General features: G+C 38.4%; 1 protein-coding gene across 2 annotated transcripts; it reads right to left on the bottom strand.

Moving 5' to 3' along the window:
• Positions 1–124: 124 nt before the first annotated feature.
• Positions 125–12,088, bottom strand: tmem269 (transmembrane protein 269). Of its 2 annotated transcripts, none has more exons than XM_080031254.1 (7): positions 11,830–12,088; positions 11,232–11,283; positions 8,546–10,194; positions 4,828–4,925; positions 3,527–3,670; positions 2,963–3,163; positions 125–2,540 (listed from the first exon to the last, which is right to left on the bottom strand). In XM_080031254.1, the coding sequence occupies exons 3-7, from the start codon at positions 8,707–8,709 to the stop codon at positions 2,431–2,433; spliced, it is 717 nt and encodes a 238-aa protein (XP_079887380.1). In that variant the 5' UTR covers positions 8,710–10,194; positions 11,232–11,283; positions 11,830–12,088; the 3' UTR covers positions 125–2,430. The 2 variants fall into 2 exon arrangements, with proteins under 2 accessions (XP_079887380.1, XP_079887379.1); XM_080031253.1 differs by having other exon boundaries at positions 8,546–8,693.
• Positions 12,089–15,829: the final 3,741 nt, after the last annotated feature.

Below are 15,829 nucleotides of genomic sequence, written 5' to 3'. Positions count from 1 at the left end.
TATCTCCCAGAATGCAATGTAACATCCACTAAGTACTGATGTATGTCTAGGCCTACTGTTGATTGGTTAATTATCCAACATGTGAAACGTATACTTAACAGTCAAACAGGACACTCAAAGCAAGTACTTTTATACCTCTTTATTGTCAAAAGTGTACAGGCTTAAAACACAGATCTCATTGTTCATTCAGATTTTTTTTTGAATTTTTTTTTCATCAATTGGCAAAGCACAGTATTGTTTGTATTTGTAATGCTCTTGGCATGCATACATTACCGTGACTTTACATTTTGAAAACCAAAAACACCCACACAAAACTAAATGCACTTCTGAATCTACATCTAGTACATTTGCGTTCGGTCTGCTGTATGCACTTGACACTGTAGATTTTTTCACAAACTATGTCAAGTAAAATCAATATCAGAAAAAGAAGACATGACCGTTTTGAATTAAGCATACAGATTTTTATGAAATTCTGCTCTGCCTGCTCAGTTTATCCCCAGAAAGTTCTGTAAAGGAGACTCATTTGAATAACTGTTACATCGCTAACACTATGAGTATTTGTTGAAAGCGGGGTTCAAATCATTAAAAACATGTAACTCAAATTGTGACCTTTCCCCTGTATTTTAAAAGCTCTGATGACGAGCTCTTTTTTCAGGAGATGTGGATTTAAATATGTAGGTCTGAGGAAAAGATACAGTATATTTACCTAGTACTTTGTGCTACTATCTACACATGATTCTGTATTAAAGTCTAATAATTTCTATTTGTCCCTCATAATGCAGAGAGGCACAAATACACAACTATGAAACAAGATGAGTGACGTCAGATAGGTGTCCTTGACTAGGACTTGACTACAAGAAAAGCGATGTCCCTCAGACTGAATACTGGCCAAGTTAAAGAGAGTTATCGTACACGTACCTTTACATTCTTGACCTATGTGGGCTTAAAAGTTGCAACGCTCCTACACTACTAGTATTGTTATTGTGCATTTGTGAGCACAGTCAATGTCGACATTTGTGCATTGTCTCATCACCTTTTTAAAGTGAACGCAGAACTGGCAGATAAAATGTATATTTTTTCACCCACTAGATGGCAGGAAAAGCAGGATTTTGCAGCACGTGTATAGTAGTTGTACTTCATTGGTAAAGTCACACTGAATCACGCCAGGCATAAAACTGCAGCTGCAGTGCTATTCATGTGTTCGCAAACGTCCAATCAGGTTGCATTTCTGAATGGGCGTCCAATCACTGACGTCAGGGAAGGTGTTTTTGACTAGTGAATGGAAAAACACCTGCAGTGATATCGCTGTGATGAGTTGAGTATTAGGATGCAGTGGTGATCCAGTGTGGATTTACTCTCCAAACTGCAATGCCTCTTAAAACAGAGGAGAATTACATACAGTGACCCAATTGAATCACACAAGGAAGAAATAGGGAAATCAACAGTAACACATTTTTTTCTTTCATGTTGGACAAAGTCACAACTTAGTAAAAAGCTGAAAGTCTTTAAAAAAAGTAAATGAAAGAAAACAAGTTATTTGAAATTCACAGAAGCCAGGGTTGGGGTCAGTTGACTTTCAATTCAACTTATTTAAAACATACACTCGAACAGCAAGTCAAAATGATTAGCAGTATTTTGTTTTATTTGATACATAATGTTGGGAAGTGTTTCTTACTGTACACAACCTAACCTGATTGCGATGAAAGTGAGATGACCCCAACCGCGATACAATCAGTTTACCTATGAACGGTCCTAATGCCTTATAAATGCCTGTTAAACTAGAAATGACATAGACATTTATAATCTCCAAAATGCTGCAGAGAAATCACATGGTAGATTAAAGGCCTTACCCACAAACCGTAGCGCTTGAATAGGGGACATCATACAAGGAGTTATGTTGTCCTGTGGTGATCAGAAAAAATTAAACATTCGAAACCGAATTAGAGGCAAAAAAAAAATACAATTGGTTATTTAGTTTTTTATATTCTTCTGTGAGAAGATGATGTGTCCTGCTGCCGCTTGTTCACAACATTGGTGAACAATTGGAATTCATACTGATGTAGTAAGGAGATTACAGGAAAAATTCAATCCACCCTTAGCCTTAGTCTTGGTTTCAAATGCGACAAAGACATTACACAGCAGAAATGTTAATCCTAACATTATAATGTCCCTCTCTCAATCCCAGACCCATTACTCATCTCTATAATCTGAGTTGTCTTGGAAGTGAAAACATCAAAATAAAGGTTAAATAGAGCGAGTGTCCGCCTGTGTGTGTGTGTGTGTGTGTGTGTGTGTGTGTGTGTGTGTGTGCATCTCGGGTCCTCCTCGACAGTATGGGAGCAGCAGCAATCTGAATCCTCGTTTTTACCCGCGTAGGCCAGAGGAAAAACACTACTTAAAGAGTGTTGATTAAGCCAGCACTCCTTTTTTTTACACTTTACTGCTCCAAAGTGATGTCGGGAACAAAATGTAGGAGGTGGACCACAGCAGGTAGTACAGACATGCAGGTTGGAATGAAGAGCAGAACAACATCAAGATTCCTGAAAAAAAAGACATAAATATAAATGTTAAGTGTGAAGTTGCCTGAAAGTCAAGACTATATCATAATAAACTATGACTATCTACACATGCCTATAATCCCACTAAGAAATGCAGGTACTAAATGTTGTACCTGAAATATAATTTGAAAATGCATTAAAAATATATACACACACACACACACACTACAATTTATTTTATATTAATAGATTTAATTTATGGGGGCACCCCAGTACGTCAGCTGGTAGAGAGCATACCATATAAGGCCAGGTCCTTGTCAACCTGCTTCCTATCCATCTATTTATACATCTATCTATCTATCTATCTATCTATCTATCTATAATATCTTAGAAAGCATTAAAAAAAGATCTTTAAAAAAATCAATTAAATTAATTTATATTATTATTTTTTAAATGGCCTTTACCTCCAGCATAGACTACTTTCTTCCAGGCCTGGGACTCCAGCACTTTGTCATGGGGGTAGAAGGTCTGGCTGATCATAAAGATGATCATAGCCACTGCCAGCACACGCAGCAGGGCCATGTTTCCCCCAGTCAGCAGAGACACACAGGCCAAGATGGCAGCAGAGTAGATACAGGGCAGGCCACGGTACATGAACGGGATCCCTTAAGACCAGACAAGAATATAGATCTCCTTTTAAATCCTTTTAATGATGAAGTAAAAAATACTGGAAGGAAACACTCAAGTGTAAACAACACCATTTAAAGCCCCTGTAAACCAAAATCTACAAACTCTGGCTAATCACGGAAATTTGGCGAGTTAGTTGCATGATAGTAAGCCTCTGAAAAGAGCTAGGCATGTTTAATCAAAATATATTTATTACATGAATTCAGTTTAAATGAGGCGAAGTTATGCTCTGGTTCTTTATGACACAATAAGTGTTTTGAACCAATCACGGCTATTCTCTGCCCGAACGTTCTAGAAAAGGTTTCCAGAGGCTTTAACAACGCCACATTTTTGGAACCTACCACTTGAGAAGAAGCAGAGGCGGGTGAACACAGACAGGACATAACAAATGCACAGGATGTGGTCCAACAGGCCAGTTGTCTTCAGGAGCAATGATGTGGCAATACCGAAGGTCGTGAAGTCACCAAAGTCATCTAGTTTGGCACCTGGCACATGAAGAAAAGGGTTAGAAAAAATGTGAAAACTGAAACTGGCTTTGTGAATTTCAAAAGAGATACGCAATCTATTATTGTAAGGAGTTGTTGACAGACACTGACCATACTAGAAATATTCAGGCTAATCTGCTTTTGGAAAGGCTACTACTAGTGTGTGCCAGATGTCCTAGTATTACACTTGGACAGTCCCTTAGTCATGACTTTGCAGTGTATCAAACCCAGTGTAGATGATATGTTATCATATCTCCAGTTGGGCCACTTGCCAATGTTACTGACCTGCGATGAGAGGGGGTGTGTACGTGCAAATATGTCCAAGTGGGAATTTCAGTGTCAGCCCATTGGGCAGCCATTCAATAAACAACATTCTCCACCGCCTTGTCTCTTTATCCCTGCAGGAGCACATAGCATGTGTTTCACTAGTGACGCCTAGTAGGTGATTCAGGCGGCCAATGCTCCAATGAACGGGGTGGAATACTACGGGGCCAGGGTCAACAATTTTAGCAATTTCAGATATGCAGAGACGCCAAAGCAACGGGATAAAATAGACAATTGGAGCGTGATCCCGTGGAATTAGGCTGCTTAATCAGAAAGTGATTGTTCATTTGACAAAATATGTGTGGGGAGGGGCACAACAACATCCACCTGCAAAGTCATGCAGAAAAACCCCCATGGCGGGACACAAAGCCCCCTGAAATGTGCAGTCAATGATGTATTGTGATGCACCTGGGAGCTATTTTTGGGCCTGGGAGAAAATGTGAACTTTCACACTGAGAGCAATGTTTAAACAGCTACGTGTGCCTCTTGATTTATTATCTACAGTGCTGTTGACACAGGGTCATGTCGATTTTGACATGCTAACAATGCAATGGGTGACTCTTGTGCGAATGCCTTAAAAAAGATATACAAACACAGTTTTGATAAAGCTTAAATTACAAAATCATAAAATGTGCATGATTCTTCACTTTGAGACTCTGTAAGACTATATGGAGTATTTCAGTGGCAGAGTTTCTGGTTAATGGTTCTATTTGTGTATGACTTTGTCCGGCCAAATGTGAAAGTCCACACAAAGGACTATGGAGCAAGCCCTGCCAATCCCCCAGTTGTTGTTTATCTATGGTAAGAGCTACTGACCAAAACACATCACTTACCCAGTGCAGAGCAGGCACCGAGTTGCCTGGCAACCGCTCCATCTGCAAGATCCAGCAGGTAGCCAATCAGGACCAGCCAACATGCAGCATGGTGGTGCCTATTGGAAGACAGCAACCCATTTCAAACAGCACAATGTTAACATGTTCTCACAAGTAAAAAAGGTTTAAAAACTAGTGCTGGTAAGATTTCAACAGTTTTACAAATGAAGTTAAATAATTGTCTTGTTCCAATGGTGAATTATCATCTTTAGTTTGGGTTGGACATTTACATTGGTCTGTCTGCGTATCTGCCTTTGCATCTTTACACTAAGCTTGGTACAGCTCGTATTATAGGGAAATAATTAAGTAATTACTATAAGCAACCTCACTGTACGATGGCCCTGAGAAGAAAAATACACTGAATTTAAAAAGAAAGAAAAAAAATATTTCACAAAACACATGAAAAAATTTGGTTTTGATTATAAATGTAATTTCTAATTTGGTCCTGTGCTTTTCTAAAATGTTGGGTTTTGTTTTCTCTAATGTCCCTGGAATGTCAGCTTTGCTGATTGGTTGCGTTTTGTGAAACGTGTTTGCAATCTGTTTTGCGTTTTTGTAAATAAAATGTATTTCCAAATAATTTATGTTTTTCCATATAACTTTGTGTTAGTTTTTTTTATCAGAGCCACCATAATTAGGCAAATTTGTTATTTGAAGTCGACGCATGACTTTTCATACAAGTACATGGTGAAGCTGTTTTTCCACCTCTACATACTTGTTACGTCATGATGTGACGTACACCAGATGCGTGTTCGGTCCGTCTCCGCTCCGCCACAGCAGCGGAGCTGATAGGATTCACTCTAGTCAATGAGTGTGCTTCCACTGGCAATGCAGCTCCGGCAGTCCGAAACCCACTGCAGCAAATACACAAGGCTGCTTTTTTTCCGGATGCCGGAGCACGGCGCATCAATACAGCATAGAACAGATCGAGCCAGAAAAGAACTGGGAAACCGAAACAACATCTGCTAACTTTTCAGAATAAAACACTACGTGTTGAAGCCAGATCGTATTTCACGTAACTACATCAACAAAATATCACTATGTGAGTCTAATTGAAGATTTATTTTGCAAAACCTGTTATCTCCGTTTTCTGGGGGCGCTTGTGGTAGTGAATAGAGCGTCCCCCTAGAGCAGTGGCTCTCAAAGTGCGGCCCGCGGGCCAATGGCGGTCCGCGGAAACATATCTGGCGGCCCGCATTGAATTATGAATTATTAAAAAAATAAATAAAATAAAAAAATTTAAATTGAAACAGACGGAGGGGATACGTCCCCCGTAACAGTAAAAACAGTACAGGGGTCGAAATACTTAAATATCCCTCCAAATTGTTTATATTAATTCTCCAATTATTAATAATAACACTCCTACAGTGGACCGTACCATCTTAAACTTGCGAAGTTCGGCTGGCCTCTGCCTCTCGTTGCAGACGGCTGGTCAGCCTCCCGCAGTGCAGCAGGCAGTGTAGTGGTCCCAATGTAAGTTGTTAAATAGTGAGCTTGTCAAGCCTAATACGATGCACTTTCTCACCTTCAAGGTGAATTAGATTAGGTCAAGTGTCTAAGGATGGATGCTAACATTATCTGGTTTCTAACTCTTTTGCCTAAAGTTTAGCTAACAAGCTAACGTTAGCTAGCTGCTGATAGCCATGGAACTATCTGCCTAGTTGACTGCTGATAGCCCACCCGGTTTATTTCCAATGTATAGTGTCATAATAGTTAACACTGCTGCTGCATCATGAGTAGTGAGTCCTACAAAAAAACACTCCAAAAAGTGATACGTTTTCAATGTGCAGAAAGTTTTGAACAATAAAGTAGAATAAATATTTGAATGCAATACAGAATGCCTCAGTGCCTTACTGATTTATATTCCATTAGATGTGTGTCAATGGGAGCCAGTTGTCTTTTCCTTAACTAGTCCACCATAAATAAATACAGAAGACACAAATTACTGCATAAAAATTAACCAAAATGTACAAAATTAAGTGTTCGAACCTCAAATTGTCCCCCAGACCCGCGCTTTTAATGTGTCCCCCCCAATGTTGAAATGAAACCTAGCCCTTCATTTATTAATTAAAATGTGTTAATTACACATTATTGGATGCAGACCAATACATGTAAACTTTAAAAATGCAAAGACGCTGGCCATTCGGCGGCCCCCGGTCCAATGTTGGGTTCCTAAATTGGCACTCGGCTATCAAAAGTTTGAGAAAGGGGTCCTCATCGCAGCAGACCCGGTTCGAATCTGACCCGTGTTCAGTTCTCTTCACGTCCTCCCCTCTTTGCCCCATTTCAACTGTCTCTCCAGTCCGTCTAATAAAAGTGAAAAACGCAAAAATATAATCTAAAATATTTCCTTTTTCTTTTTTCGAGCTAGGCTACATCATGTGTTGACCCATGAAATATTACCGAGCCCCTACAGCGACATGAGCAACAACAAAAAATTATAAGACTCTAGTGCGCACAAGAAAATAATGGGACGCCATGATATCTATATATATTTTCTTTATATTAATCCATAGAAAGATCGATGGGTTAATCAATAGAAAAAAAGTGGCAGCCCTAAAAAAATGTGTCAAGTCAAATCCTTTATTTGTCGTCTTTTTTGTTTTTGTTTGATTTTTTCCGGAAAAAAAGTTGACAATAATTATGACCAATTGATAGATTTTATCCATCATGCAGCTGCTCCTCACCAATGTTTCAGGTTGTAAAATCCAAGTAGGGGAGAACGGGGTAATTTGTCACGCGGGTTGGTTGTCACAATCGTTATATCTCGGAACCAGAAGGCGCCGTCTGTGAAATTTTGGTATGTAAATATCCAGAATTGGGATCAGAGGTCACCTACATAGTCTTCCTTGGAGTTAGACTGCTGAATTTGAGGTGAGACGACTGTTTGTGTTTTTCATGTCAAATTGAAAATATTTAGCTCCTCAGTATTTTTCTTCTAAGCTTTTACACAATGGGTTTATAACAAAAAACTTGTTACCCATACAAAGTGTGAAGGGTAAACTATAGTTTAGATTGTGGTTAGCAACCTAATTAGTTGTCAGATGATTGTTGGCCTTGATGCTAGCAAGAAATTCAAGTTTGGGTTGGTCGTCAACTTTTTTGGGGGGGTTGGTTGTCACATGTTATCTCAAGGCTGCAGCCAGAAAAGGAACCCAATAACAAAATAAATTGTCAAGCTGTATCCTCACTGACACCCCAGAGAAGGAAAGAATAGAGCAGGAAAAGGCAGCTAGCATGCAAAAGAAAAAGGGGCAACAAAATCAAAACAACCCAGCGCATCCCAAACTAGACCAGCTGCCAAGGCTACAGTAAGTTCTGTAGGCCTATTTGTCAACTTGACAATGCAATTAAACTTTCTAATTTAGTTCTACTTGCTTGCCTTCTTTTTAAGATTATTCCCATTAAGATAACATTGTGACAAACAACCCCATAGTGTTTGACAACCGACCCCTTGATGGGGTTGGTTGTCACAATGTGTAAGGGTGTCTTTGATGATTCATTTCTTCTTTATTACAATAAGATAGAAAAAGTGAGGGGTACACATTTCAAGCCAACACCTTAAGCTTCAATTTAATGTAGGAATGACTATTGAAAGATGTTTAGGTGATAAGCAATTCTCACTAGAGTACAAAGTGTGCCTACTTACCCCGTTCTCCCCTACAGTGTGTTCACTCACCCATTCAGACTGCAGAGTATGGAGGACATGCCCATGAGCATGTTGGCAACGGACAGAGCATTAGCTGCATTTTGACGAGCAAATTCCTTGATCTTGAGTCCTGTGGCCCGATCGCTCAGAAAGAACTTGTTGGTACACTGGAAGAGACCTGAGAAACCATACATTAGCAGCAGTTAGTAGTTGTCTGTGTTAGGTCAATAGCCTTAGCTGTGAAGCTAAAGCTAGAAAGCTAATTCTCAACTATGATCAGGAGACTATGCCAGCAGACCCTTTGATTAAAGTGTCTGAATGGGAATAGTTATATCCAAGTTTGAGTCAATCCTCAGGTGGTTGGACTGAAAGTAATCTTAATGCTTTACCGATCATAACTCAATGATAAAAGTCATCTGATGGGTATCCGTACTGTAAGATATATGGGAGTATATGTTTACAGACATTTCTCTCTTGTTATCAGTGGCTTTCTTCTGAATTTAAAGCAAAACATTACTTTTATATGGATTCCCTTGTCTGATGTAAAAGAAGCATCACTTACCAAGACGTATGTTTATTGGATGGAGACCGACCTTACGAAACATTCATCCTCTTTCAGATCACTAAAATGCATTCGTTACTGTACATTCATTCCATCAAGGCGTGTGCAGCACACACAGCATGCAGCATTAAAGAGGGCCTCATCATCCAACCAATACATCATCAGTTATTTCTATGCAATAAACATATTATGCAGAATTGAACTTGTTACTTAATTTTTTTTTAAAAAGGACACAATAACATGCATTATTTTTTTTCTCAAAAGGATACAATGTCTGAAGAGGATGCATGTGAAGCGTTAGAACTGAATTGTGATCTCATCGGAGGGGGTAAACACACACAAATACTGGCATGGGGAAGTAACTATGGACATATAGGGGGACTAACACGTACACCATTGGCTATTGTGAGAGTTGGACCTACTGCATTGACACATACCAGACGTGAGATCAATTTGCCTACTAACTCTGATGATCAAACGTAGTGGCCTGAGACAAGGACATGGCAGCAGCTATCACATAGCTACAGTAACTGTTCAACCCTATTAATACCACCACTAGTCAAGTCTTAAAAGGAGATAGTGGCATAAAGATAAATCTACTAACTTCTGCTGGTTTTTCCTTCTTGTTTTTATAGCACGCAGTTTTATATTGAAATACTTGACTGCATGGGGTTATGTATAACCAGAAGCAATCATTTTATTAAGTCATATGTTAAAGTACCAATGAGTAAATCTTTGTTTCATTTGAGGACAAAATTTGCAGTATGAATTATGGTTTGAGCTACATTTAGTCCGCAAGATCAAATGAGGACATTGCCCTTTCGCTCCAGCCAAACACTGCCCCCTGCCCCCTCAAAAAGCTGAGATGGGTTTTAATGAAGCCAAACAAATAAATCCTTGTTTCCTTTCTCGTCTGCCTCCCCTCTCTCTTTTTTTTTAGTGTATTGCTTTTTCTCTCAAGTCGTAGTACTGTCCGAGACAAAATGCACAGATAGTGAGTGACCTGCAAGAATTTAAATGTCCTTTAAATGTTGCAGTATAGCAACCCTTAATGTGTTTTTTCACCCTGAACTTCCTGTGATTCCAAAGGCAGGCGAGTTCAAGAGACTCTCTTCATCTGAAAAAAAACAGCGTATGAGACACACAGCAAAATGCCAACAACAATTGTACTTTAACAGCATGCTTTTTAGGACTTTGGACAGAAGTTACAACCTGGCATTTGAATCATTATCTGGGAACTTCTCAAAGGTAAACACATACATTTTCTGAAAATCGTGTAATTGGCAAATTTTGCTTTATGATGATTAAGGTTAATACCTTTTGGTCCCAGTCAATGTTATTACAGAGCGAGAGCCAGACAGGCCGCGCTAAGGGCGTTAAGCCAGCACGGTTGCAGATCTAACAGTTAAGCTTTAAGCACTGGCTTGATCACTAATTAATAAACAGCCAGAGCCAGACACACTGACAACTCTGGAGCTGGTCTCCATTTCTGGAGTGCAAAGCATGATGGGAAGGCTCATGTTGTAAGGTCACTGAGCAACCAGCCTTTTATGGCTAAATACCCTCCTTCTATGTTACCTGGTAACAACTAAAAACTACTAAACTACTAAAGTAAAACCGAGGACAAGAATTCATTATGGCAAACAGATTTCACTGAACAATACAGATTATTTATAATTTTTCAGCATCATTATTTATTTATTTTTATAATGTTATTTTGAGATACAAAAAACTGTCATACAATGTGTATTCCTATAAATAAACAATTGTGCAACAATAAACAATACATCAATGAAAATCTTCAAGCTAACCTCAAACTGTATACACGATATACATCATACATTAATATGCTACATGTTTACTTTAATAATAAACAATGGTCATGATGCACATAATGTATAATAAATGCATATTATAACTGCATTATATTTACTACATGCTCTAATTCTCATATGTAGTTTACAGTGCATTTTACCAAATACATTCTTCATTTATTTTAATGCGTCTCTTAAACTCCATGAGCTCATTCTAGGCTGCCTACTTCGATCCAAGCAGACCTTTTATTTTAGCAGTTGACACCTTGACATCTGTGCCTATGTAGGTTTACAGTAATCCAAATGATCAAATGAGATTTTTAAAAAAACAAGAACCTACCGGAGCAGGGAGTCAGAAGGATCATGATTATCTCTGGATCGCAGAACATCAGCTGTTGGTCAAAAAAATAAAATAACATTTAAAAAAGTACAAAAAAACCTGTAGGCCTATATAATAGGCTAGATATATGTTTTTAATATCTGAAAATGTGAATATTTCTATTCACATAATAAAGTGTTCCCCCTACCAGGATGGTCTAAAATGAAAAGGCGGTTTATTTTGAAAAATAATGTTAATTTTTTAGAAAAAGGGTAAAGGGCACCCATACAGCTCTGATCCTAGAACCGCCCCTGCGCAACCTACGTAGTAAGTTATTGCCTGCATCACAAGGATGACTGAATTGTTCAAAAAAAAATCACCAAAGACATAAATGAATAACTACTTGATTATAGGTAGCCTACAGCGAAAATATTGAGCGGTTTGAAATCCCGTTATTTCTCGTGAAAAAAGAGGAAATGCACAACTGCGTCACAAAAAAAAAAAAAATACCCGCCCAAAGAAAAATCTAGAGAGGCTTATATCTTGTTCTAAAATCCCTTTTCAGTTTTGATGTGAAGGTGCATGTTACCATACATCCATGAAGCGTGTCTCATCTTACCTTAAAATACCTCCAAGGACAAGAGGACAAGAGGCAGATCGAGTGATGGAAAGTGCGTACGTTCACTGCAAACGTAGATTCTCTTTGTTCCTTCCTTTTTCTTTTTTCACGCAGATATCTGTCAACTGGCCTTTGTGTTTAGAAAAGCAACGCTGTCAAAAGCAATATTCAGAACACACGCAATGACTGTTTACCTGTCAACTTCACCCCGCTGGTTCTTGTTTATTATACTATCTGTGGCTCTTGTGCACGTCCTTTTAAAGAGCAAGACGAAGTAGGCTAGAATATTCCACCGGATGTGACGCCCCGTTAACTTTTTTTTTTCTCCACTAGGTTTGCAGGTGCACATCACAATGCAGCCACTGCTGTGTTAACAACACAACATACACACTGATTGTACCATTTGGTAAATAAGTATAGGTCTACAGAGAATGCTCTCTATTTTTTTTCTCTACAAAATATTGTAGACAAAATATGAGAATGTGGATTGTGGAACAGTACATTTTGTGTGCATACACCAGTTGTTGTACTAAAAGGATGCTTCAAAGGATGACCTCTATTTAAATTTTCAATTATTGTATTGATGTTAAGAAACTAATAAGTCACTTAAGCCACAGCTGCCATTTGTACAATGAACAAACAAACGTGTTTGGCCATGTGATGTTACCCTGACTGATTTCTATTTGTGTGTGTGTGTGTGTGTGTGTGTGTGTGTGTGTGTGTGTGTGTGTGTGTGTGTGTGTGTGTGTGTGTGTGTGTGTGTGTGTGTGTGTGTGTGTGTGTGTGTGTGTGTGTGTGTGTGTGTGTGTGTGTGTGTGAACTAGCATATGCATGAATCTGTTTACACCACCAACAGTGAGTGCATGCTGTTTCTCATTGGCTCCGTATAAGGGAGAATGAAAAAACCAACTAATGGACACATCCGTGGGGCCATCAGGGCATACAGTATTTCACACATCACAAGTCAGACAGTCCAAGGTCCAATTTAAGCGGATGTCAACTCTGACGGTGCCAAAAACCCAAATAGTTTACTATAAGGTTTTAGTTGGTCATTTGTTGATTTACTGAAGTTTTTGTTTGGGAAGTGGAATGGCCACTCTTCAAGTTAGAATGTATGAAAACCTGATAGGCTACTTAAAGGAATACTTCCCCCATACGGAACCGGCATTCTATCATTATAAAATTGCTATTATAGTATAATGAATTAGGTTTTTCTTCCCTCAGTCTTCCCTTGGCCCAGCTGTCCTGTTAATCCTAACCCTACATTTTCCCATGTGTGATGAGACCATAAAACACTCTTTCTGCCTTTTCTCAGGCTAGGATGAATCGCTTTCTAAAACTGTTGCACATTTATCCTACATAGGATCTCAGAGTTCAATACACCTTCATATTTCCACCGGTGAAGTAGGTCTTTAATGAAGCCACAGATACTTTAAAATGACTAGTTAAGACATAGTGTCACCAGTTGTATTATTTATGTCTGCACAGTATACCCACTAAGTCATTGCAGCATATCGCGATGTAATTTTGCAAAGGTAACAGGTAAACTTGCAGGTGTAGTTGTATACATAGATATAAGTAAAGCAGGACTGAGGGAAGAACACATTTTTAAATACAGCATGCTAATCTCAAACCTGTATCTACAGTGTTTGTCAAATGGTTCTAGTGGACTTTACTTCATGGTGGGCTAAACACAATTTGTTTGGCACTTCCTCTATCTGTAAAGACACAAAGTCTACCTTTGTCGTAAACAGAGTTCCAGTTTGTTAATTCAGTTTACTGAACAAATTTACAAGCCGAATTCAAAGGGATTTGACTTTTGCATGTATCCTTTAAATACACATTATAATAACTCTTTGGGGTGTGTCTTCAGTCATAAAAATAGAATGACCTTTATGTTAATATAGTAAAATACAGTCGGACTCAACCATGAGGAAAACACTCAAACACTATTGTATACATGTGAAAGGAGTAAGAGGGTCAAGTCAGCTTAGAAAAGGCTGATTTGGAGGACGAAGGTAGTAGAGACCAACACACACTCTTCTAAGAATAGGTCATTCCATTATGCTTACACTAACAACAGTAATCCTTGTTTTCCTGGTGCTAGCTGAAGCCTGGCTGTTGACTGCTGATACCATCATTGCTAGTAGTCAACCAGCATACTGCACGTCTTTTATGAGGAATGTGGCCCTCTTATCCACAGATCTGAGAAGGCTGAAGTAACCACACATTGTGAACAAATGATAGGAAATTATTTTTCTTTTCGATGACCTACATTTATTAAATATTGAAACAAAACACACCAGAAGAATTCCCCTTCAGCAAGGTATACATGAGGAATCCCACATGACACAGCACACTCTACAATGTCATACTGAATTATGACTTATGTATGCAGAGCAGGTTTAACATATTGACTTATAGCATTTACTACACGCACACACATCCTGCTCCGAGGCTGACTATCCTACTAGAGGAATGTTGACGGAGGCGATAGTTCACACGGAGCAGAAATCCATTGGGCACGTGAAGCGGACCTTGTAGTCTTCACAGCGCTTTCCACCGGGCTGCTCGGCATTCACGCAGAAAAAGCCAAGGGAGGCGTCATATCTGCAAAAAAATATAATATAAGTAGTAAACTATCAAAGCAACACGTCTGTGAAAATGTAACTGTAAAAACACATCGCTGAAATACCTATGTGGTGAGAAGTGACAACCTTTCCTTAAATCGTCACATATTTAAGGAACATTTACTCCCCAGGGGGGAGGCGTCTAACAGTGGGTTTGGAGGAGAGACAGGCTGAGAGGCAGACAGTTCTAATATACATACATTGTTATTGTAAAACATGGGAGGGGTCAGGTTGATCTGAGTGGGAGAGACAGGCAAAGGAGGGGGACGTAGGAGACAGGTAGACAGGTAAGCTGGGTGGGGGAAGAGGAGGGGGAGACAGGTTGGGAGGCAGACAGGTTGAGATATACATTCATATTATAATCGTGGGTGGGGCAGGCTGACCCAGAATAGCAGGAGGCTGTCTGCAGGAACATTGTCCTCTTTCAAATGTATAGTCAGGCTGGCTAATCTCCATCCACACCTAGTTATTTATTTATTTCTCATCATAGCAATGTAGTACATCAAGTGCTTCTTTCCATTGCTATTCATGCAGTTGGATGTAATTGATGTCTAAAGTTTTCCTTTCATGACAACTCTTTTTATCTATCTGCAAATGCAAGTGTCCTTGCAAACACATGCAAGGGTTTGATGCCTGATGCTGTGCGACAGACAGGAGAGACTGTACGTGTTGCACCGTGCAGCATCAGGCATTAATGGGTTAAATGACTGTCCTGCAACTCCATACCATTCATGTTTTATTATCTGCATGCAGAATTATTTTTGGCAATGATTGTGCTACTGTGTGTATTTTTCCTATTGGTCTGTTCTGTGCAACTGAAATATTGCATATCTGTCTGTCCTGGTAGAGGGATCCTCTATCTCTCTCCCTGAGGTTTTTCTCAAAACATTTTTCCCTGTAGAAGGTTTTTTTTATTTATTTTTTGCTGGGAGTTTTCCCAAGGTCGAGTTTGGGGGTCTAATGGCAGATGGTGAATTATACTTTGTATGGACTGTGAAGGCCACTGAAGCAAATGGCTATTGTGATATTGGGCTATAAAAATAAAAACTTTTATTTTATTTTATTTTATTTTATTTTATTTTATTTTGTTTTATTTTATTTTATTTTATTTTATTTTATTTTATTTTATTTTATTTTATTTTATTTTATTTTATTTTATTTTATTTTATTTTATTTTATTTTATTTTATTTTATTTTATTTTATTTTATTTTATTTTATTTTATTTTATTTTATTTTATTTTATTTTATTTTATTTTATTTTATTTTATTTTATTTTATTTTATTTTATTTTATTTTATTTTATTTTATTTTATTTTATTTTATTTTATTTTATTTTATTTTATTTTACACTTGAAAGATGTCCCCGGTC

This window comes from Ammodytes marinus (genome assembly GCF_949987685.1).
Source record: "Ammodytes marinus genome assembly, chromosome: 7".
NCBI classification, from domain to species: domain Eukaryota; kingdom Metazoa; phylum Chordata; class Actinopteri; order Uranoscopiformes; family Ammodytidae; genus Ammodytes; species Ammodytes marinus.
Note: the sequence above shows the minus strand (reverse complement) of the source record. Positions and strands in the feature narration are given on the sequence as shown.